A 23,070-nucleotide genomic window follows, 5' to 3' on the forward strand; every position below is an offset into this window, starting at 1 on the left:
TACTGTTTTTTCTTGCAGTAAAATGAAACCTTTCTCAGTAACCCTAGGTCTGTTTTGTTAATCGATGTCCTAGAAAAGGTAAATTGAATTCTGTTTCACTGAAGTAACATCTTTGAGCTAAATATTTAGGAAAGATTTAGAATGCAGTAGAGGATATAAATACACGTTTTGTCTAATCTTATTGATGTTTACTTTCCCTTCTTCCCCTTCCCTCTCTCTTTTCCGATTCTATGCTCCAATGACTAAAGTCCCTGGGCAATGAGTGCATGTTAAATATAGAATCCCCACACCCAATGTGACTGTCTGATTCGGATTCCTTCCTGATGTGGATAATCGTCATAATACTGTCTCTTGAATTCTTCTGGTTCCTGAAAAATAGCATTAACTTTTGGCACACAAATTGACTTGGAAATATACTTTGATTTGATTGCAGAAAAGCAGTGTTGCAACTGTGATGGGATTGTGATGATTGACCATCATGTGGTCAATTTCGATGTTCTAGATGGAAATTCATTATTATATCAGTGAATCAGGACCAGACTTCTGATTTTGGAACCTGCAAAATAGAAGAGCGAATCTGGCTAAGGGATATAAGACCTGATCAAAAGCTGAAAATTTTGTCAGAAGGAAACTTCTCAAAATTTAAGTACCAAAATACAGACTAAATCATAATTTGAAACTGTTGTATTCCAACTAAATACTGTGTTGGAAAAGAAGTTGCTCAGACTAACTTGAGTGTAGTAATTTTTTTCTGCATGGTTATGAAGAAAATGCATTCTATAAAATTGTTTTGCCACAGTTCTGTCCCTGTTCTTTCACTGATCCTTTGGCCTTTTATCACCTTAAGCATTTGTAACAAGATGCAACAAATAACTTTGTCTAGCGGTGTTGGGAGACCTCCGTGTTTTATGTGATGTTAGTGCTTTCACAGATGAAAGGTATAATGCTGTTCCATGTGGTTGTGCTGTGCTTAAAAAAAAAACAAAACCCAAACCTACCCTGCTGTTTTTATTTACAGGACCTTTTGGGATAAATCATGGAATAGAGCTTCACTCAGATGTGGTAGAATATGCCAAGGAAAAATTGGAGAGCTTCATAAAATATAGTGATAGCTTTGATAAGTAAGTATCTCATTTGTCTAGTTTACTTTGGAGCAAAATTTTGTTACTAAACTGAGTACGTCGTTGCTTACAAGTTTAGGGAGGGGGGAAGAATGACATCACACAACCAAAACATAAAACTTACAGTTTGTGACACTAGTTCACGAGGTAAGTTAAGGCTTAAGAAAGCACGCATTAGAAGTGTGGGAGTATTCTTGCTGTGTAATACTCACCAAAGTTGATTTCTGTGCATTTTGGTGTTGTGTATACATACACACGCACATGTATGTATGTGCATGTACATGCATATGTACATACATACTTAGAGAACGACGTGATATGCAGGTGTCTTTGTCTGAATGTATAGAGTAATTTGTATCCATTAAGTCAGTTTTTATTACATAACTGGACATAATCTTTCTGTACAGTATTAACTTTCTTCTAATCTACCACTGTTGATCTAGAGTAAATTTATCTGATTGTCTTCATGTTTATTACCTGAAGAGATGGACTTGGGAGTATTCATCTGTGCTCATACACTACTAATTTTTACTGGTATACTTCTGGGTTACAGGGCTTTGAACCTTATTGGTTCTACCTACTCAACGATGTTTTTTATTATTAGTTTTAGGTTGTCCCATAAGAATCTGGATCTTGGACATCTTTGCCTGTGTGAAAGGGAGAACAAAGTTCTAGCTAGGGCTATTCTCTATAAAGATTTTTTTCTTTACAGGCAAAAAGTTCTCCAACAGTGATTGTAAGGTAGATTCTGGAAATGCAGGGAAGCTTTTGATTTGTAGGAGTAGCCTAAGAATTGCATGTCCTACACCTCTTCTCTTCCCCAGCGGGCAGCACAGAAAATTCTTTCTATCCCTTCTTTACCTTTGTTGTAATGTGCCTTATGAACTGCCATGCTCTTGGTTATGTTGGCTGGAGCTCAGTCCACTTTTTTTCACACCCCAAACTTCCGGAGCTTTGGTCTGACCACAGGCCTTCCTCCTTCTGCTCCTAAGTAAGAGAAGGCTCTTAATTAGAGTAGAAAGTTAAGTTTAAAGTATCATCCTAGTGTTACTTGTATCTGAATTAAATTCTGTACTTATGATACTGACTAGATGATTTTAGTACTACGTTCCCCGTTAGAATAAATAAAATTATGTAAGAGGAAATACATATGTTTCATTACTACTGTCTTAATTTTAGTACAAGAACTTGTTAGCTGAGCTTAATACATACAGAAGCCAGAACAAATAAAAATGGATTCAGTCTAAACTTTATGGTACACTTTATATAGTCTGTCTTTAAAAAAAGTGTGTGAAATGTGGTCACTTGTGATCATTACTAACAGTGCATTAGTGGTTCTATTAAGTTAGATGTACCTGCCAGCTAATAAAGTCCTGCGCATACCTGCATTCCTGTAGGTGTGTGTACTGAGACATACAAAAAGCTGGCTTTGATTGAAATGTCTTTCCAATCTGGTGATATGTTTCTGTACAGAAATTAAAAGAAATTGAGTGAAGGGGTAGCTAGGAAATGTTGTTATCATTTAAACAAAAATCTGATTAGGTTATTTATGTAAGTGAATATCAGAACACTGGAGTTTACACTCTAAAACATGCAAGAACTGGAAAAGAAAACGTCCAAAGTTGCTGAACTTGGCATAAGTGAATGTCAGTGTTGTATGTATGTTGTGCTTAAAGGAAATAAGTGATTGTATATAGTAAATGATATAAATATTCTTAAAGAGTTGTATTTTCCTCTAATTCAGTGAAATTCAATTCTGGGGACAGTGTTATAAATGCTGTGTGCTTTTTGCAATGATAGTTAAGTTGATCTTTAGTTATATGGTGTTACTCCAATGAGGGGAAAAAGTCAACAAGTTGGTGGATATGATCTAAACTTTATCACTAATTTGTATCGTGGCATATGCTGTTTAACAATCCACCTTTTCCTCACAACAGTAAAATACTAAGCAATGGCTACAGAAACACCCTCCTCACCAACCTAACAAAAATTACACTTCTATGAAAGTGCTTTTTGATACAAATCTGCTTGGTAATAGCTGCACTGCAGCTGACATGTTACTGATTGCCTGGTTAGTTTTTGTTTTATGGGGGGATTTGTAACTTGTCTGCATAGCTGATTCTGGTTAACTGCTTTCTTTGTAAATACTCTATTTTAATGTAGTTAAGATGTGTGGGTTTTTCTGTGATGGGGTCCTTCTATGTTCTTTTTTTAATAATAAGCAAATTTATACAGCATGTCTTGAATTTTAATCTGCCTCTCAAAGTAATGTGCTCTGGGTCAGTAAGTCTGGTTTTGGTTCTTGTTTCAGTAACTTTTTTCCTGCATCTTCATTTATAAGTGAAAGATATTTACCCAGAATTGTGCGGACTGTGGCATCTGAACTTAACTACTGATTTGGTCAGCTTAGTATTTGGACGAAAGACCACTCAAGAAAAAGGTGTGCGGTGTCTGTCTACTGTTGAACACTGGTGTATACTGAGCAGGCGTCCTTACTGTTTGAAGATAGATTTTACGTGGCAGACTGGTATGAATGAAGCTAATTGTTTTGAGTGGATGTGTGCGTGTTACGGGGAAAAATACATTACAGTTGCCAGCAGCCTCTAACGAGGCATGCGGAGGACAGAGGGAGCACAGAGGCCACGATCAGTTTTCCTGGCAGTAATGGAGTTATGCAGCTGGGGAATTTTGTAAAACTTTTCATTGCCACTTCCCTGCGTTCTTTCTTTAGTGTAGAATGTTCTTTAGTCTGGTCTGAATATTTTAAGCAATCTCCTTTTGAAACAAAAAGCAGGGGTTTAACCTTATGGGTAGGTACTTGGAGAGCTTCAACCTAGATCCTAAATAAAGACTTTGTAACTTTGTGGTGTTCCTTTGCTTGGAACAGTAGTCCATTGTCTTTGCATCTGACTTCGTGGAGCTGGGTCATGACGATTTAGGTGGGTTTTTGCCTGATAAAGCAAGATGGAATTTTGCTTTGATGCCATTTTTATGGGGGAAATGATCCAGTGTTGTGTGGTATAATACAACTTTTTTCTTGGTTCCTGTTACAAATGTTGTTGAAATGTAATTAAAAACTTACTTTTCTGTGATTGAGGTAGGTGCTTGACCAAAGACTGGAAGCAATGTAAAAATAGCATGTCCAGAAGGATTTGAGACACTCTCTCTGCCTAAAGGGAGGGTTGTCTACCCTGGTAGCTGGGCTTCTCTCAGTTTTGGCCTCTTGAACTGTTCATCAGAAGAAAAGCTTTTCAGGTACCTGTTTCAGAAAGACAAATAATTCCAGTAATTACTTGTGTCTGTATCCATATCCCACCAATCTAAAAAAAAAAAGTTTTCCTCTAAATGGAGGTGGAGTTGTTCATTGTGAGAGGTAAAATGCTGCCTTGATTTTACTTGACAACATGTTTACCAGTAGAAGCAAAGGAGAAGTGCCATCTGAAAGCATTGGAAAGTGTTGTCATGGTTGAGGTGCGAAGATTTTAGGTCTGAAATATGCGTAAGGCTCTCTATCATTCTTAAAACCTTCAGGGAATGCATGCCAATTAAGGGGAAAAAAAATCATTCCTTAAGAAGGCTCTATCTAAAACACGTATGTGCAAGTAACAGGCCCCGCTTCACCTGTTTATTGAAGGGGAATGTGTTGTCTTTTCTGCTCCCAGTCAACTTCTAGACCTAGAATATCCAGCTCGGAGAGAGAGCCACAGGGCAAGGCTAGGTTGCCCATCTTCTAGCACCCTATCAAAAACCAAACCTGGGTAAGCTGGTGAAGTCCCTGCTGTGAAAGAAAATCACCAACCCTTCTCAGGATCAAAAGAAACCACTTCAATGGTAAGTGACAAGAACCCTAGTACTACTTCTGGGATAACTGTTATGGGTGAAACTTCTTCCTGAAGTCCTGTAGTAGATTGTGTTGGATTGAAAAATAGTAAGCTTATTATTCCAAAAGAATATTTATTTGTCTTCATCGAAATTCAGGGCTCCTGCAAGGACTCTGAAGGCTTACTTTCCTTTCATTAAAGCAGATTTGAAAGGGACAGTTCTTGTATGCACACAAAGAAAATAAAGCTCCTTCCTGCCTGTGCAGCTGGTTAAATGATTGCAGTAAAAATCTAAGCAGGAAAAGCAAAATGTCTCAAAAACTCACTGGTGGCTTTCTCAGTTTAAATCTTGCTGATATCTTAGTCTTAGTTTCAAATAGTGTAAATGAGGGGTTTTTTAGTGGTGAATTAATTCTTGTTGAGATATAGTCTAACCAGAACAACACAGGGACTACAAGAATTCCAGTGGGATTCTTTGATGGCAGAGGTTATGTTAAACAAAAAGGAAAGGAAAATAGGCTTTTGGAATATCCCTTTTTCATTTAGCGATACTGAGAGAAGTACTGTATCTAATCCTACACCTCATAAACCAGAAAGCTCCAAAAATGACAATTGAGCCTACTCTTATCTAGGAAGGAACTAAACCTGCATTTTTGAAGTATTTGATAAATGCAGAAATACATATTCTTGCCCTCTGAGAACCACACATAAAATATCTTTTAGAAGTAAATAAATAAATCCCATGGTGGACACTATCTTTCTTTGGAAATGTCTAATTGCTACAAGTTTTGATAGTATTTAGAACATTTGCTACATTAAAGCAAGTGATGACAGTGCTCAGTGCATGGTTCCTATTAAATCTGTTGATTCACAAAAACCCACAGTATAAAATATGACAATTTCAACCTATAAAACCATTTTTCTGCTTTAGTAAAAAAAGCAAATACTCTTCTGTTTTTGTAAACAGAAGTTGTTTTCCAGACTTCTATCCATGGATGTATTAGGGCCCTGACAATAAACTGAAATGTCAGAAATTTTTTCTTGCCTCCCTGTTCCTGTCCACTTTTCTTAAAATTCACTGTGGAATTGATTATATGTATTCATTCAATATAATTCTTCATTTTACCACCAAAGTTTGAAATAGTACATAATGGAGTTTAAATTTTGTAAACCAGTGTTGAAGGGAAATTGAGGTTAGTCATTTTTAAGAACCAGTGTTTGAATTTTTCTTCAGAAATAGAGTAATGTATTCTGGTCCGCTTTAATGAAACTGAGATGAATATCAGAAATTATAAACAAGATAGCTAAGCTCATATAACAGAAGAAGCAAGACAATTTTATTCAAAAATGAAAATGACAGATACAAATAAAGTAGAAATATATGTTTCTCCCTTACTGTCTTACAGCATTGCCTGGAAGCTGAAAAAATGTTTAAGACAAAATTACTGAATAGAAATTTTACCAGCATCACTTTTTGGCTATTACTCTCATGCTGATTAAAAGTAGTATTATTGTAATTGGATGCAAGGGACTTCAGTTGTCATTGTAGATTTTGTTTTCAAAGATTTAATATTTTTATTTGTTTCTGTTTATTCTAATGTTTATAGTGTACATGCAGAAAGTCTTGCATATAATAATAGTAATAGGTAAAATGTGTGTAACTTTTCAACAAAACATGCTTGCAATCAATGAATATGCATTTACACATTAATCAAAGACTAATTCAGAGAGCTTGAAAAAATGCTTAAATGAGATGGAGTGAACAATGGAGAAAAAAATACAAAAGAAGGGGGAAAGGACTTGTCATGTTGCTGCCCTGCTCTTGCCCTACTTAATAGGAAAAGAATTAACACTCCTTAAAAATTTTTTTCCCATAGTAACTGATGCAGGTTTAAAGTTTCTTAGCTGGTGATTTAATCTTAAATGGCCATCACTGACAGGATTTAACATGGGAAGTATTTATTGAGAAACAAATGGGAAAACCTTTTCCTGCAATATATAAGAAGTACCTTTAAATCTGATTGATATTAGTTCTAAAGCACTTTTGCAGTTGAGTAAAATGAGAAAGGCTAACGAGGCATAGAAATCGGGAAGTATTTCATTATTCTGTTGCACGTTCTTGTGGTGTGTTGTGTCACAAAAAGCCATGTGAGTATTGACCTTCGTCTGTCTTTTTCAAAGAAGATAAGTTTTATGCCAGTTTCAAACCTGAAAAATTGACTAAATGGTCTGAAAGCTTCTTCAGGGTTTCTTTCAGTGAATGCATTAGTGTTTAAACAGGTTCTAGGAGTACTTGGAGTAAGATTACTGACTAATGAAATTCTTATGTTTGACGTAGGAGAAGCTCTCAGAGTATTGTCTTTTTAATGCAAATGGACAAAGGAGCCAGAACTTCCTAGTTGAAATTATTTGTAGGTTTTCAGTCTGTGTCTTAAAATAACTACAGGAAACGCTTATTTTTCAGCTGCTGTAGCTGTGTTTTAAGAAGATAGGCTAGTTTTTTGTTGGCGAAAAGAGTAAGAAACTTCTAAACCAATCTGCCAGAACTGATTTTTTTTTAAATGATTTCCATCCTGTTCCCTTCTTCCCCTGTGCTGAGGGGTTCTTTTGCTGAAAATATGATCAGCGGTATATTAGAATTAGGACAGCAATATTACATATTAGTATAGGACAAAAGTAAGTGTTATTTCTTTTCACTGTAGTAAAAATAGTTTAATGTTTTATCATATGTTTTCAGAGTCTACACACTTTGCAGATTCATTTCAATGTCTGGTTATTAATGTATTTGATGGTTTAAGAGAAGTGTGATATAAAGCTAATTGCATGAGTTCTTATGCTGGATTTACTGTTCTGTTTTGGAATATGTATTAAAACCTGTTTTTTTTTTCCATGAAGAATTACGCGTGAAATTTGCCTTGCAGTGCTTTTGAATTCTTTGTTCCAGTGTAGTGTCACTGTAGTTCAAATGGCAAGTCTTAACAACTGGCCAACCTTTTCTTACACATCTTAACACTACAGTTGCAGAGTAGTCCTTTATGTCCTAAATCTAAATAAATTTCCTATTAGAGGGGAATTACTTGGAGCAGCTTGATGGTACTGAATGAGATTTCAGACTTTTTGGAGGGGTTTGAGTTGACTGACTAAAGGGAATGAGCGTGGATGAGAAAACAATGTACTAAATTCATACTGAAATGGGTTTTCTTTCTGGCAGGGCTGTGAGCAGCAAGCTGAGATAAGAGTGTGATTAGTAAATATAGGGATAAGCAGAAGTGTACTGTTAGATGATATCCTAGTATGAGTGTAGTAGTTGAGAGGTGTAAAATGTAGCTGGAGTGGTGCTGGTTTTAAGAACTAATTAATTTTTCTCTTGGCAAAAGACAGATGTAAGTAGTTTAAATGGTTCCTCAGTATTGCTGTTTTTTAAGCATCTTGTAACATGTTTTACCGTTTCCTTCCTGTGGATGTTGAAAGTTGTTTTTCTTTCTAATTGCTTGATTTTTCTCCCCAATTTTATTGAACTTGTTCCTTTTTAAAGATTCAAGTATGTGTATCACTTAAAAAAAAGACAATTCATGCCTACTTGCACCTAGTTTCATCTTCAAGACACATCCAGATAACGTCCTGCATTCATGAAGGTTGTATAGATAGAAGAGCTTAGCCCAAGAAGCATCCTGTACATCTTCAGAGTTGGAAGTAATTAAAGGGTAGGTTCTGTGGGTGGGTGTTACAGGAGTACCAACCAATGAATCCCGTTGTAAAAAAACCCCTTGCTATTAGAGTAAGTTTTTGTACTATGCTCTCTTATTTTTTTATTAACGTTTTGTTGTTGCACAAATGCTAGATTGGTGGATATGGATACAAGAGCAACAAACTTTAATTTTAGTTCTTTGCTATGAATGTGTTTTCAAATGGATGTTGGTTTTATTACAATAGTAATATTTCAGTGTGTTGATATCTATGGGGAATCTTACTTAAAAGAACGTGGGCAGTAACAATCTATTACTTGATAATTTTCTTAAGTTGCTGCAGGAAAGACAGAAATGCCCTTTAAATTCTACAGAAACTTTTTTACATTTAGCTGGAAGAAAAGTACTGTGGCTGTGTTGAGGATGAACTTGAATCATCCTTGAGGAATAGATTACAAAAATGCAAAAGGTGGAAGATGTTTTCTGTGCTTGAAACTGCTTGATTATCTTGGGCCATTGCTAAAAATTATCTGTGTGCGCTTAATTTTATCCCATGGCAAATGCTCGTTTAAACAGATTTTTCTGTGGCTATGCTATCTATAATGGGAACTCTTAATTTCTGTTCTTTTGGCTGTTGGTTCTCTTGTATTCGAGATAGGAGATTCAACTGAAAAAATGTGATTGAAAATTCTCCAGATTGTTATGGCACTTTATTTTTCCCTTTTTTGGCATTCAATGTGTGAAATAAGAGGGTTTTTTCATGTTACCTGTTATAATGCTCTGTAAGGCCACCTTGGCCATTTGGTAGAGGTGAACAAATGGTAAAGAACACTTGACATTTCTTACTGGTATTTCAACTTGGTAACTAAAAAAAAAAGATTGAAATATTACCTCATCTTGATAGGTAGCTTAGGTGATTGTCAGTACTGCATATTAAAGCAATAAACCATTTCTTTTCAGCAGTGTCATTAATCTAATAAAAGATAGCTCAGTGTAACACAGAATGAAATTGAATATCTGATATGTTTTGATATCCCAAAAGCAGTAGGAATAAAATCAACTTGTTGGATATAGTGACAACTAAGACTGAAAGAATTTGAGTTTGATTAGGTCAAGTTCCATTGTAAAACAAGGTGGTTGATACTACATTCATACTGTAAGACTAACAAGCTTGTGATGCTCTTGGTAGATACTCTTAAAATCACTTACTGCCTTGTATTTGCAGAACCTTTGTATTTAAGTTTTAGATAATTTCCTGATGAAATGGAGTCTTTTATAATTGAGTAAAACTAAAACTTTGCTTATTTTGAAAATTATTTGGGCAAGTTAGTAGAACAAATTCTCAAAATTATGCTTTAGCCTCTGTTGGAAAATCATCACAAATTACTGGATTAGATAAATACAAGAAAATGGTACCTGCATGTGTCAGCTCTTTCTGATTCAGAGGTGTGTGTATCTTTTTGTGAAAATGGAATCAGCTGAAGATTCAGGGAGTGGGGAAAGAGTTGTTGCATCACTGGTGAGGTTTACTTTACATAGGAGTGTGGAGGAGTAAGGTTCACTGTTGTACAACTTAAGTATGTTTGAAAAGTCCATAATATTCTACTGTATGAACTCTGTATGCCTTTATTTCTGGTTTGTTGTCACTATTCTTACCGTAACACATGAAGCAGTTGGTTCTGTGGGCAGCATGAATGAAGAGGGTTGGCTTTTGAACTCGCATCTTGCAATGGTCAGACACCATTTATAACCTTTTCCTCCCATTTCTTCAACCTGCTTTTATTTAGCTTTCTGGGTAACGGGAAGCTACATGTGGCAATTCTTGAACTGCCTATGTTTGAGTGGGCAGCCAGCATACCAATGCAGACCAGCTGGGTGTTACCATTGCATGGCCAGGTGAGCTGAGTAGACCCTCTTGTTTTTCCTCTGACATGGACTAAAGAGAGGTCTTCAGGAATAACATCTACCTTAGTCCATACAGTGTTTAGGTTTGCTGTGGGAAATTAGTCTTTCAGGAAACTCCTGCTGTTGACAAATTGGGTTGAAACTAGCTGAAGCTATGTGGGGGAAGAATGTATTTTTTGAAGTAGGTGGATAAACAAGTAACTGGCTGTTTTGGTCATAAGCCTTGTGTCTCCACAAAACTGTGCTAATAATATGGAACACAGTCCAGCCAATTTAAAGTGTCTATAGACAGAGTTGGTCTCTAGTACTTAACCCATCTCATTCTTACAGGTGTAGTAGGAGGTTGCTTCTGTGTCTTCATTTGCACTTTGTGCCCTTCTGGTTGCAAGCTGTGGAGCTAAATGAGAAATACTCTTCAGCTTTTACTGTATTTGTAAAGACCACTGTGGATTTTCCTCCACAGCTCATGTACGAAGTATTTTGTGTCTGGGGAATGTTCTGTGGGTGTTTGTTTTGTCTTGTATTTTTGATTCCTTGGAGAGTTTGGTGTTCCTGCTTGTTTTAAGAGGGTGTGACCAGTGGCTTCATGACCTTTAGGGTGGTTTCTAGCAGAGGAAGCAGTTTAGGACTATCTGGTAGTAAGCTTGCCAGCTTTTAGAGGAGCATTCTGAGAAGATCAGAAGAAGTTGTGAAAGTTGCCAGGTTAGGCAGGCAGGCTGTCTTCATTTTTCTAAAACTCACTTGGGACTGTCTCAAGATTTAAAACTGCATTTTAGACAAGTACCATATTCTCTCTCTCCCTGTGCCCCCCTTCGTCTTGTACTTCTGAAGCCCACAAAGGAACTTTGCTCAAACTTCCAAATGAAGTTGATGTGGTGATGCTTGACTTAAATGGTAGGCTACCTGAAATTGAAACTACAGCATGAACTGCTTGATTGACCTTCACTGAATGTAGAAAAATACATGATAGTCCAAGTGCTTATGAAATGAGATTGCTTATTCAGCAAAGTGATCAGTGTCTTGGGTTTCATTTTCTTCCCAGCATTTAACCTTGCCTAATGTATTTCTAGATCTTTTTGTGTTAATCTGAAATTATTTCAACCACAGTTCAGGCTGGACTACTGCCCAGTTATGTGCAACAATGCAGTCGTTCCCCACTCCCCTTCCCTTTCCCTTTTTTTCTTTTTAATCTGCCAGTGTTGTTTGTAGCTTTTGTTCTTTCCTGCAGATTTGGATAAGGAAACAACATTGTGGGCTGTTGGCCACATATAGCACATGAGAGAGCTATGCAGTAGTTGGTAAAGGATTCTGGGGTTTGTCTGTGGCTAGTCAAAGAAGGAAGTATTGCATTACTGTCAAGATCAAGCATCCCATCTTGGGGAAAAAAAATATACTTCAAGCAAAAACTTCAGTTTAATAGAACTCTGTTAATGGTAGTGCTGTAGATAGGAAAGTCAGACAAGCCTTATAGGCAGCATCCCTAAGCAGTGAAAGCTGCCAAGCTCCACTGTAACTGAAGAAATACTGATTTGAATGTTGTCAGGTGTTGTATGGGGATTTGCTACTGGTAGCCAAGTAAAAAAAAATTATTTTCCAGTGACAGCTGTAAAGTTCATAAAATGGCTACATGTATCATAAATCCTTTCTATGACCTACTGTGTAACCTCTCTTCTTAATTTTAAAGTGGTTGGGGAAGCCATAAAGTTATTTGCTGAAGGAATTTTTTTTACAAAAAGGTGAATTACATTTATTATGTTGTTAGCAGCTGAAGCAGTAAGGTGCTGCAGAGATTTGAAAAATGTCAGAAAATATCAGTGTAATGGAGAATATATGCAGCTTTGTCAATAAAGCTCTATACTATACATCTTTCCTTCGGTATTTTTATGCAGTGACAAAAAGTACTTACAGCCCTTGCAAGTTCTGTTATAAACTTAGGTCCACTTAAAACCAGTTTTATAACTTTAATTTGCTGATGAAAATTAGATGCTTCTGAGATAATTAATCCTTTTTTTTCTTGTTTTGTGTGTGGTCAAAAAATAACAGCTTTTCCCACTAAATTCCTTTTTTGGGGAAAAGTGGATTGGGCTCAAGGTGGAAAACTGGGAGGTAGAGGAAAATGAGTATTTCAAAAGCCTAGTTCTTAAAAAATATGGAAGGGGGGCTATTAGGAAATGAACTGTTTTGATATTTATTCAACAGCCTGGATATTGCACATTGTTGATAAATGTACTATTTTAAAGGCACTTTTACTGGATGGCTTGTAAGGTTTCTTTAGAGAAATGTATTTGCTTGCAGTTAGAAAGTCTGGTGATGCTTTGAGGCCTTTTCTGTTTTGCATAATACATAATTATAACTGCTTAAGAGTTTTTGTTTGGTCCCTGATGAGTCAGAAAAAACAGATTATTTTCAAAGTAGTATTGTCTTAATACAGACTTTTAAAGTATGTATGCTCATCTTTCTTCATTACATAAGGAAAGATACGAAAAATATTTTTCTGTCTTTATCTGGACTGGCTTTTCTTTAAAAATCCTAATTTGAAATGTGTCCCCTGTTTGTGTTTTTTTTCTTCCTCTTAGATTTGAGTTCTGTGAACCTGCCTTTGTGGTTGGTAATTGTTTGGAAATAGCCTCAGACAGTCATCAATATGACCGGATTTACTGTGGAGCTGGAGTCCAGAAAGACCATGAAAACTACATGAAAATACTATTGAAAGTTGGAGGCATTTTAGTAATGCCTATAGAAGATCAGGTGACTTAATGACAATTTCCCCTTTTTATCTTTTAGTATGAGAAATACATAATTTAAGGAATGCTTTTAAATGTATATTTAGGTTGGACTTGATGATCTTACAGGTCTTTTCCAACCTTAGTGATTCTGTGATTTAACTAAGTTAATGTTCAATGATACCTTGATTCAGCGTATCGTTGCAGTTAAACAGATGCTGGTATTTTAAATGAAGTCTTGAACTTTTCTCCCTTAAACTTGTAGGAAAGCATCAATGTCGTTCTTCCAGCAGTCTGTGACAAAACTGTGTCTTCAGTGAAACTAGAAGTCTATTCATAGTATTCTCAGTGTACAGAACTGCTTTGAAATCTCCCTGCCACACAGACGTTTTCAGTCAGTACTTCAAAACAAAAAAAACACCCTCTAAACCGAGAGAATTCATTCCAGAGAAATATGAAATAGCTGTGATTAGTGGGACGTTGTAAGGGGAGGAAAAAACTGAAGGAAAGAATATGACTGACTTCCAGCAGTTTTCAGTGTTGCTTTTCCATGTTAGATTAAACATTTTTCAGACAGTTATATTATTTTAATAATACTTCACACTTTTACCGCTTTTCATCCTTAGATCTCAAAAGGCTTTACAAAGGTAAGTATTACTCTCCCTGTTTTACTAATAGGGAAATTGAGAAAGACAGATTATGTGACTTAAGTTGATGTCCTCCTAAATACAGATAATTACTAAAATGCTTGTTGATTAACATGCTAGTTAGTTTATCTTTCAAAAAGAATTATCACATTATGTATCTGCTTTCTCAAAATACTGAAGTGATTTAAACATAGCCTGCATGATTCAGTTCCATAAATATTTTTTTCAGTATTTATTGGACTAAGATACTGTCAGTTGAAATTGATGGTATCCGACTTAAAAGTAGTCACAATTTGAAAGCAAAATTAAAACTGTGAATATCTTTACCTTATATACAAATGGTTAGGGGGATAAAGCATGTAAAGTATAAGGAGCAGCTAAAAGATCTGGGTTAATCTGGTCTGCGGAGAAACAGCTAAGGGAACATTTAATTCCTGACTTGGCTTTCTGAAGGCATGAGAATTTACCTAGTAGACAGGAGTCCAATTCTCCTAGCTGGTGCACAGCAAACAATGTTACAAATGGCAGCAAGAGGGCATTCTGCCTGTCTATAGGGAAAACAATTTTTGATGATGAGAGTGGTTGAACGCTACAGCAGGTTGCCAAGACAGATTGGAGAATCTCAGTTCTAGGACATCTATTTTAACTTCATCAGAAAAGCTGCTGAGTTGCCTGATTTAACTTTGAAATTGGTCTTGCTCAAGCAGGAGGTAGGACTCCAGAGGTTGCTTCCAATCTAAAGTATTCTGTGATCTTTTGGAAAAATCAGGAAAAGCAAAACTTACCTTGGCCCTTAATTTTCCAGCTGCATCTCTTCCGATTGCCAGAGAGCCTTTTTTGGGACTCTAGTTACCAAGTAATACTTCAAGGAATATGAAAGTCCTTTCTGTTCATAAAACAGCCTTTATAAATTAATTTTGAAGCAAATCAAAATAGCAGTGTGTTTGAACACCAGTCTGGATAGTATTCAGCATGACAAAACTGTAACCACTGATGTATTTTGGTTTTGTTTTTATGCAGCTAACACAAATCTTGAGAACAGGACAGAACACGTGGGAAAGTAAAAACATCCTTGCTGTTTCATTTGCTCCACTAGTGCAACCAAACAGAAACGACAACGGCAAACATGACACTGTGGGACTGCGTAAGTGTCATTTGTGCTTGCTCCCTTTGGCTTGATGGGTTGTTATAGTGCCTGCTGGTGGTGTTTGGAAGTGGGGAGACTATGCTATAGAGACATAATATGATAGAACAGGAACATACAGTTTAGCAAAGCTGTAGCTCGCTGCTATGTTTTTGTGTTCCTGGTGTATGTTCTGTGTTGCTAAGCAATTAATATCCTGAATTAAAATGACGCAGTGTTTCCAGCTTATTTTTCCAGACTTCTTTTCTTTTAGGTTCAGCTTCTCTATTTCTAGTGAGGTATAGATAAAATAGCAAGCTCATCTTAGGTCTGTTAGGAGTCCTAACTTTCTGATGGTCTCCCAGAGAAAAATATTTCTTCTCTTCCCCCTGAAATGGAAGGAACAGGTCTAAACTGCAGCTGTGGTACACTAGGATATTAATAGCTGAGTGTGCTTGTGTCTGTCTGCAACTGAAATAGTCATGCCTAGCTATTTTTTTAGTAGTCATGGGGTTTGGCTTTCTAGCTGCAATGCTTTGAATTAGGTTAGTAAAGGTATTTAGAAAGTCTCTGAAAGTATATCTGTTGCCAAGATGATGAGATAGCATGATAAGAGGGAGGGGAAAAAGTGGCAGAGAAAGGTGTAGAGTTGAAATTTCCTGTCCGAGTAGTCAGGCCTAGGAGTAGAATAATACGCAGAGGTTCAGTAGCATGTGGGAACTTAAATAAGCCCAACAAAGAACCTAGAAGATAACAGTTCTTCTCTCCTGTTTTGTTCTGTTAACATATAACCAAAGGGAACTAATCCCTCTGTGCTCTTCACATGTTTCTTGCCTCCATGCACATTTTTTTAACTGTGAAACAGGTATAAGCCCTTCAGGAGTCCAGGACGTTCTATCAGGTTGCATTGCTTATAACTACTGGTCTGGCTGTTAATTTTGAGTGTGTGTGAGCTTGCTAAGGATAATTCTTTATTATAGTTACCTTTACTTTTTTTGTTCAAAGTATAGAAGATCCTTTATGTAGTCAGTTCTTTTGCAGAAATAATTGATTTTGGTTGTTTTAACACTTGCTTTTTGACAGTTCAGAAGTAATCTCCTGAAACTAACTTGTTAATACAAGATTATTTTTTTACTCTGTTCTTTGCTTTAGATGTAGCCCATAATTGATAGACTGTATCATGACGAACAGTGAAATACAGAGGTGGCTTGTCAAACTTTCTGGTCTTACTATGATTTTACACAGTCTAATTCCCTAGGAGACAGAAGAGGATTTTCAAGTGTTCTTTATCACCATTCCTGAATTTTCAGAATGGAAATAGTGCAGACCAGTAGTATTCAGAACTGAACTGTAGTACAATAAAAGTGTTTCTTTTAAGTAGCTTAATATAATAATTTCCAAGTGACTTTTTAGTGAGAAGAGGAAATTAACATGCAAATGTGCTACTAAGTTGGCACTATTTAAAAGAAAAAAAAAACAACATTAGGGTTTGAAGTTGCACTGTAAAATGAAATCAGTAAAAGATACGCTTCTTTCCACTGCTCAGGCTGGTCTAGTTTTATCATGAAGCTTAAAAAAAAAGGGGGGGGGGGAATGTAAAAAGTAGTGATCTGAAGCTCAAGAAATAAAATTCTAGCTAACTTCTCTTTTTATAGTAACATTGTCTATTTGTTTCAAATCCGCACACCTATAAATTATCTTAAGTTCAGAGTTATCTAGTAAACATTATCCTTCTGTAAACTTTAGCCAGAAATTGTAGATGTCACTACTAAGTGAACATGGAGTCTATGCCATACTTCGGACAACCCTTGAATGCCTGTAATGTTATATACAGACTACAGTTATAACTCTTGTATGTATATTGGGCTTAGTAAAATATCTGTCAGCCAGTCATTCTCAAAGTAGAATCTTTGTCTCATAGAAAACTACAGGGGTGTTGCTAAAAGGATCATTTTACCAACTTAGTTATTGGTAAGGACACAGTTCACTGCTGCTAGACGTTTGGAAAGAAGTGGACATTAAACATCCAAAAACGGCATCCTGTTCCTCTCATTTAAAAAAAAAAATTCCTTAATGTGAATAGTTTGATTAATGCTTTTAGGAGAGAAACTAAGACAGAGTGGCAGTAAACCACATCCAGATTCTCATGTAATGTATTAAATGATTTAAGATTCAACACCAGAGTGGTTACACCTGCGTGGCGTGTTTCAAGCAAGGATGAGATCTGTCTTTGGGTAGACTGTAAGCTATGTGATAAAGGTCAAGCACCACTAGCATTGATGAAAGTGAATATTCTGCATCTCAACAAAGTTTTACATTTTAGTAGGATGTTAACATGGTTGCATAGCTTCATGCTTAACTTAGCGTGGGAAGTAAACTTGTGTTGACCCACAGTATATACTAAAAATTCTGATCATGAGCCCAGTACATCACTGATAAGTCACAATGATCGATTTTATTGAAGTCTAATTCTCATTTTTATTTAATCATAATAAAGGAGAAAAGATGAAACTTCTTAGATTCAGTAAAATTTTACTATATTTTTAGTAAACATAGAGCAGGTCTGCGCTTTCTAAAAGCTCATTTTCTTTATGCTATCTCTGTGCGTGTCTGGGATTGCTGAACAGAAGTACAGGAGCTTTAGGTCTTGACTTCCTGTAGGTTGTATGAACGGTCGGCAGTTACCAGTTGTAACTTATGATCTGGGATGTGACAGTGAAGAGCTTACTTTGTCTTTAAAGCTTTCAAATGCTGTTGTCTTCAAAATCAAATAGGATATAATTAATCATAACTAGCACTAAAAAGAATATGGTTGTTTTACATTATCTTACAGGATAAGAAACCTGAGAGCTTACTGCTTTTACAACTTTTTCAGGACTCAGTGTTTCAAAGTTTTGTTCCATGCTCTTTTGAAGGAAATTTTTTTTCTTCTGATTTTATGAAGTCTCTTACATAGTTCTGTATACAGGATGAATGCCTGCCATCCATTACTTCAACGTCATATACCTTGTGCTTGCATTTACTATGATTGGCATACGATCTGCAATCATGGCTTGTTTAGCCTGATCTTATAAATGTGTTTTGAATTATTGCATAGGGTTTTGTTCTTGGATTTTGAGTTATTTTTATATTAAACAAATGGGGCTTGGTTTGGGGTTTTTTTGGGTGTTTTTTTGTATTACCAGTCAGAAACATCCTTAAATATGAGTAGCTAGCATGCAACTGAACTCAGTGTAGGAACCAAAAGATTTTGTTTGAAATGCGTAGAGTGTTTTTTAAGCTGAATGCGATATTCTAAGTGTACTTATAAAAATTACTTCTTCACTAACTTCTCCCTTGCTGTAGTCCCCATTAATTTTATGCTACTTTGTATAGGAACAAAAATGACAAGTAAGAAAGTTGAACAGGCTGCATGCAGAGTTTTGGTTGGTGTACTTTTTTGTTTTGTTTTCCTTGGAATTAGCCAGCTGTAGCTCATCTAGGGCAGGCATCCACCAGCCCAGCAACACTTAGTCATCACCTGCCTGTCTGTCATTGGAAAATATGTGCCTTTCAGCTTTTTGTTACTTGCTTTTTTTCTTCAGGACCTCAGTAGTTTTGATTCCTTTTCTGCTGCAAAGACGTGTGACTTACCTCATTGGTCAGCTGTGACATGGACATGGCCCTCCCTCATCAGTTGGGTTCAGTAGGAAGTAGGGAAAAGCATAGTGGGTAGAAGAGGGAGGCAGAACAAACAAACTTGCCTAAACAAATGTGAAATAGGGGTAGAAATTCTTTCCCATCAACAGGATCTCAAAACAGTTCCAGCAGTATGTCCCTAGACTTGCCATGTGCTAAAAGGTGACAGTATTTGTTGTATGCTTTCTCAAACTTCTTTTAACAATTTGTTCATGCTTTCTACTTCTCTTGCACATCTGTCAAAAGACCTCTTAATTTCTTGGACCATGTATTTTCTCTAAAAGATTAATCATATTCCAGAAGCCATTTTCAGCACAAATCTGAATCCTTTACGTATGTCTATGGAATAGAAGTCTTTCAGTAGTGAACATGCCACAAGGTTTGTCAAAGTGGCTCTATCTACCCTTGTTTCATTTGTGTATTGTATCATATACTAAAATTTCAGTTGTTCTTGAACATTAGTCTTGCTGCCTTGCAGCTAATTTTTTTGCTAGAGGGAAATTTCACTTAGTGAGTATAACTTACTCTCTTTCGTTTTAGCTCCATGTGCTGTTAGGAATCTCCAGGACCTTGCTCGAATATATATCAGACGCACCCTTAGAAACTTCATAAATGAGGAGATGAAAGCCAAAGGTATTGCTCAGAAGGCTCCTCCAAAACGAAAACGGAGGAGATGTCGTAGACGCAGGATTAACACCTACGTGTTTGTTGGTAATCAGCTCATTCCTCAGCCTCTAGATAGTGAAGAAGATGAAAGAATGGAAGATGATAACAAAGAGGAGGAGGATAAAGATCACAGTGAGTCCTTGAAGCCGGAAGAGCCTCCTCGAAATCTGTTGAGAGAGAAAATTATGAGTCTACCATTACCTGAATCTTTAAAAGCATACTTGACCTATTACAGAGAGAAATAACTTGTTTTAAGTAGAAATAATGCCTACTGATAGCTCTTTATTCTTGAAAATGTAGCATTTATTAAGTAGGTGGACAAATTATTATTAGTCTTTCATCAAGACTGAAGTACAGCGATAAATTGCAACTTATCTCTATCTTGTCTTTGCTACAAGGAAGACTTGCATTCAACAGTAGAATCCCTTTTTAAAAATCTATTTTTCTTTAAATTTTGAAAATGCTGTTTTAATTCTGATAGAAATATATATTCCATTATGCAGCACTAATCAATATTTTGCATGGTAAGTCTTTTTTGATCCCTAACAGATTTGTATTGATAAAAGGATGAGTGAAATTTTGTATATGCTAAATAATTGTTAAACATGTGCATCTGACTTGGTGAGCAATTTGTCTATATTTATTATTAGGGGAACATTTTAAACATGCAGACACTTACCCTCTAATGTCAGAATCAGACCCTTTTAAAGTTTATTTTACTATGGCTTTGTTGCAATCATTATTACTATGTTGGTATAGATGTATTCCAACAACACAAGTGCAATAAATGTATACAGACACTGAATGAGCTGGCTTTAATGAAATATGAAAATACAAGTTCTGAAATGTCAGATGACCCTGCTACTTCTGCATTTATACCTTTTGCCAAAAGATCTTGAGAAAAGTAACAGCTTCTCTCAGAGCCTTAAAGAAACATCATATTGAATAAGAAGCAAAGCAATGCTTACTTCAGCTCTGCTTATATTTAACTCCATTCTATACTTTCAGTATTTCTAACTAGAGGCACTTCCTCATTTGTGGGAAGTTTAGGACAGTACGTTTTGTTTATTTCTACAGCTCACAGCATTGAGTCAAAATGTTTGGTAATAGAAGATGGTAATTTAGATTTCAGTCATCTATATTTACTGCTTTTAAGTAGAGGTAGAATTTCAACAAAGTTTAGTTTGTATTGCTTATTGGGATAGCTATAATAGTAGAAGTTAGAATTTCTTCAGCAAATGCACTTTAGTAAGTGAATTTTATACTTAACATGCATCTCCAGGAAGGTAGACTTGTGCTAGCCTATATTTTGTTTCTGAGCATGGCTCTTTAGCACAAAAATATTTATAAAATCATATGCATCTTTTGGAAACCTAAGAGTAGCAGTGCAACTGTGGGGACCCACAATAGTGCTGATTTAAATCCTTCTATGATTTTTCCTCTTCTAGTTGTGAAGTTACTTGCAGTTCTCATTTTTAACTTTGGTTTTACCATCTAAATTTCTTCATTCTGTTGTAACATAACCATGAGGGAAAACACTGTTTATTAAGAACTTGGCATGATATGCATAAAAAGCCACAATCATTGGAAACATATGCCTGTTGGACCCAGTGAAAAACATTCCTCTTGAAATGTCCTGCATGATACATTTTATAATATTGGTAATTTTTTTGTGTAATAACAATAAAACAAAATAATCACATCTTTCTAAAACAGTAAATGTTCCTAGTCCAAGTATTTATAACCAGCCAATGTTCATGTGGTCTAACAGTCCAATATTGACTTCAAAATACATAAACATTTTGTTGCATCTGAGAAGAAAGATAATACATAATCCTGTGATACTGACTCTTTATGGTGCATTTCATGCTGTAGTCCCTGTTTTTAAGGTACATCATAGTAATGTTTAAGTGGAACTTCATGAAGGCCTGTTGTACCAGCATGTGGAGTTACTTTCCGCAATGTATTTACAGCATAAGTAAACAAAACTAGTTGAAATAAATATTCTGACTTTATTTTAAAAGCAGGAAAAACTAATAAGAAATAGTTTTCCAAAATAATGATACTAATAAAGTAATTGTGATGCTTCAGCTATAAGAATTGAACATAATCTTGTTTTAAATGGATTATTTTAGATGGAGTTTAAATAATCTAAAGTTTGAGATGTTTTTTGTCTCTCCTTTTCTTGGAATCTACATCCATAAGCTCAAGAGTATGAGATAACTAAATATTAAATCCTTTAAGGACTTTATATGGGATGCTTTTGGAAAATAAATTTCTGCATTCTTTCATGCCTGTATACTTGGAAAAATGGACAGTGGATGACTTGTCATGATTCTTCAGTATGTAAGTTTTTCTGAAGTCACTGAAAGAGAATGTTTTTTCTGTGTTTTATATGTGGATTTATTTTACACTCTTGAATTTATATTTACATAAATAAAAAGGTAGAAACGCAAAATGAATTAAAACTTAATTTTTGCCATCTCGGTTGATGATGGGGACATTGTTACAATAAAATGGGCTTTTTGTGGTTTCTGCTTGCCTGAATTTCTGTGATTCTGTGCAAGTATTTTCAGTTATTTGGAAATTCAGACACCAGTTTGTTCATAGTTAGGTCAGTAACTTCTTAATAAAGGCTATTCTTGGATTTCAGAAATAGAGTAATACACCTTCTTTCTAAATTTTGAATTTTTGCAAATGTTGAAAGGTGAAATGTTATTCATGACACAGGAAAGCTTTTTTGGGCCCAGCAGTACTTTTGAAGTACTCATGTGGAGAGTTGGTTTCTTCTGGAGACCCCAGAAGCTATACTTGAGCTATATACTCCAGAACAGTTTCATGGTTTTTTTCCTAAATACTGAGATAGTTGCTCTGTTGAGGGTGAAAACCATCTGGGTCAAAATAAATAAGGAAAACTTTGAGGTAAGAACAGCAAGGGTGGTGAGCAACTAGCGAGTCACGCTTCTGTTGAAACTTCCTCTTGATGCAGCATTATTTTGTTACCAATTAGAGGAAAAATACAAGGTGGGTGGGCTAGGCTGACTAGCAATACTGTAATTGTGGTCACTAAGGAAGGATGTGATGAATTGAAACTTCCCTGGGTTTTTATCATCTTTCGTCTAGAGGAGGACTGGAGACCAGTGCAGTCTTGTCAGACCTGGAGTTTATAATCCCATGTTGTTCAGGAAAAACTGAACAGCTGCCTCCCAAAAACTGGGGGAACAGTTTTCATTGAAATGAACCTGAACAGCTCTGTTCAGCTGAGCACTGTTCCTTGCTTGTTCAGGTGCTGGCAACTTAGTCTATTTCCTTTTTCTTAAATCTTGTCATTTTTTCTCTAAACTACTTTTTTCAATGCATCTTCACCTGTCAGTTTGAAAACAGGGAATGTAATCAAATGTGCATGTTCTGATTAAAGCTGTTTTAAGTAATTAAATATTAATCCATATCTCCTGAAGAGTGTCTCCTTCCATCATTCATGTAATTGAGTAAAACTGAAGGCTTCTACCTCTGTGATTTACTAATCAATTATAAAAGATAAAGGAGTTGTGTGCTGTGTTCTTCTTAGAGGTATATACAGAACTCCACCTTAATGAGCTGCTAATTATTTTGACAATTGAATCATGTATGAGGTCCTTTCCATAAACTTGTTTTGAGAAGCTCATTGGACCATAACTGGAACAGTAAGGCTTTAAAGTTG

The 23,070-nt window shown here is 35.8% G+C and overlaps 1 protein-coding gene across 2 annotated transcripts in view; it reads left to right on the plus strand.

The window, feature by feature from the left end:
• Window positions 1-21,903, plus strand: part of PCMTD1 (protein-L-isoaspartate (D-aspartate) O-methyltransferase domain containing 1) — a 44,375-nt gene extending 22,472 nt beyond the window's left edge. For both annotated transcript variants that reach the window (XM_059815465.1, XM_059815466.1), the window contains exons 3-6: window positions 1,019-1,121; window positions 13,110-13,281; window positions 14,924-15,047; window positions 19,245-21,903. In XM_059815465.1, coding sequence (XP_059671448.1) covers window positions 1,019-1,121; window positions 13,110-13,281; window positions 14,924-15,047; window positions 19,245-19,615 — 770 coding nt within the window. In that variant the 3' untranslated portion in view covers window positions 19,616-21,903. The remainder of the gene's footprint in view (window positions 1-1,018; window positions 1,122-13,109; window positions 13,282-14,923; window positions 15,048-19,244) is intronic.
• Window positions 21,904-23,070: the final 1,167 nt, after the last annotated feature.

This window comes from Gavia stellata, chromosome 3 (genome assembly GCF_030936135.1).
Source record: "Gavia stellata isolate bGavSte3 chromosome 3, bGavSte3.hap2, whole genome shotgun sequence".
NCBI classification, from domain to species: domain Eukaryota; kingdom Metazoa; phylum Chordata; class Aves; order Gaviiformes; family Gaviidae; genus Gavia; species Gavia stellata.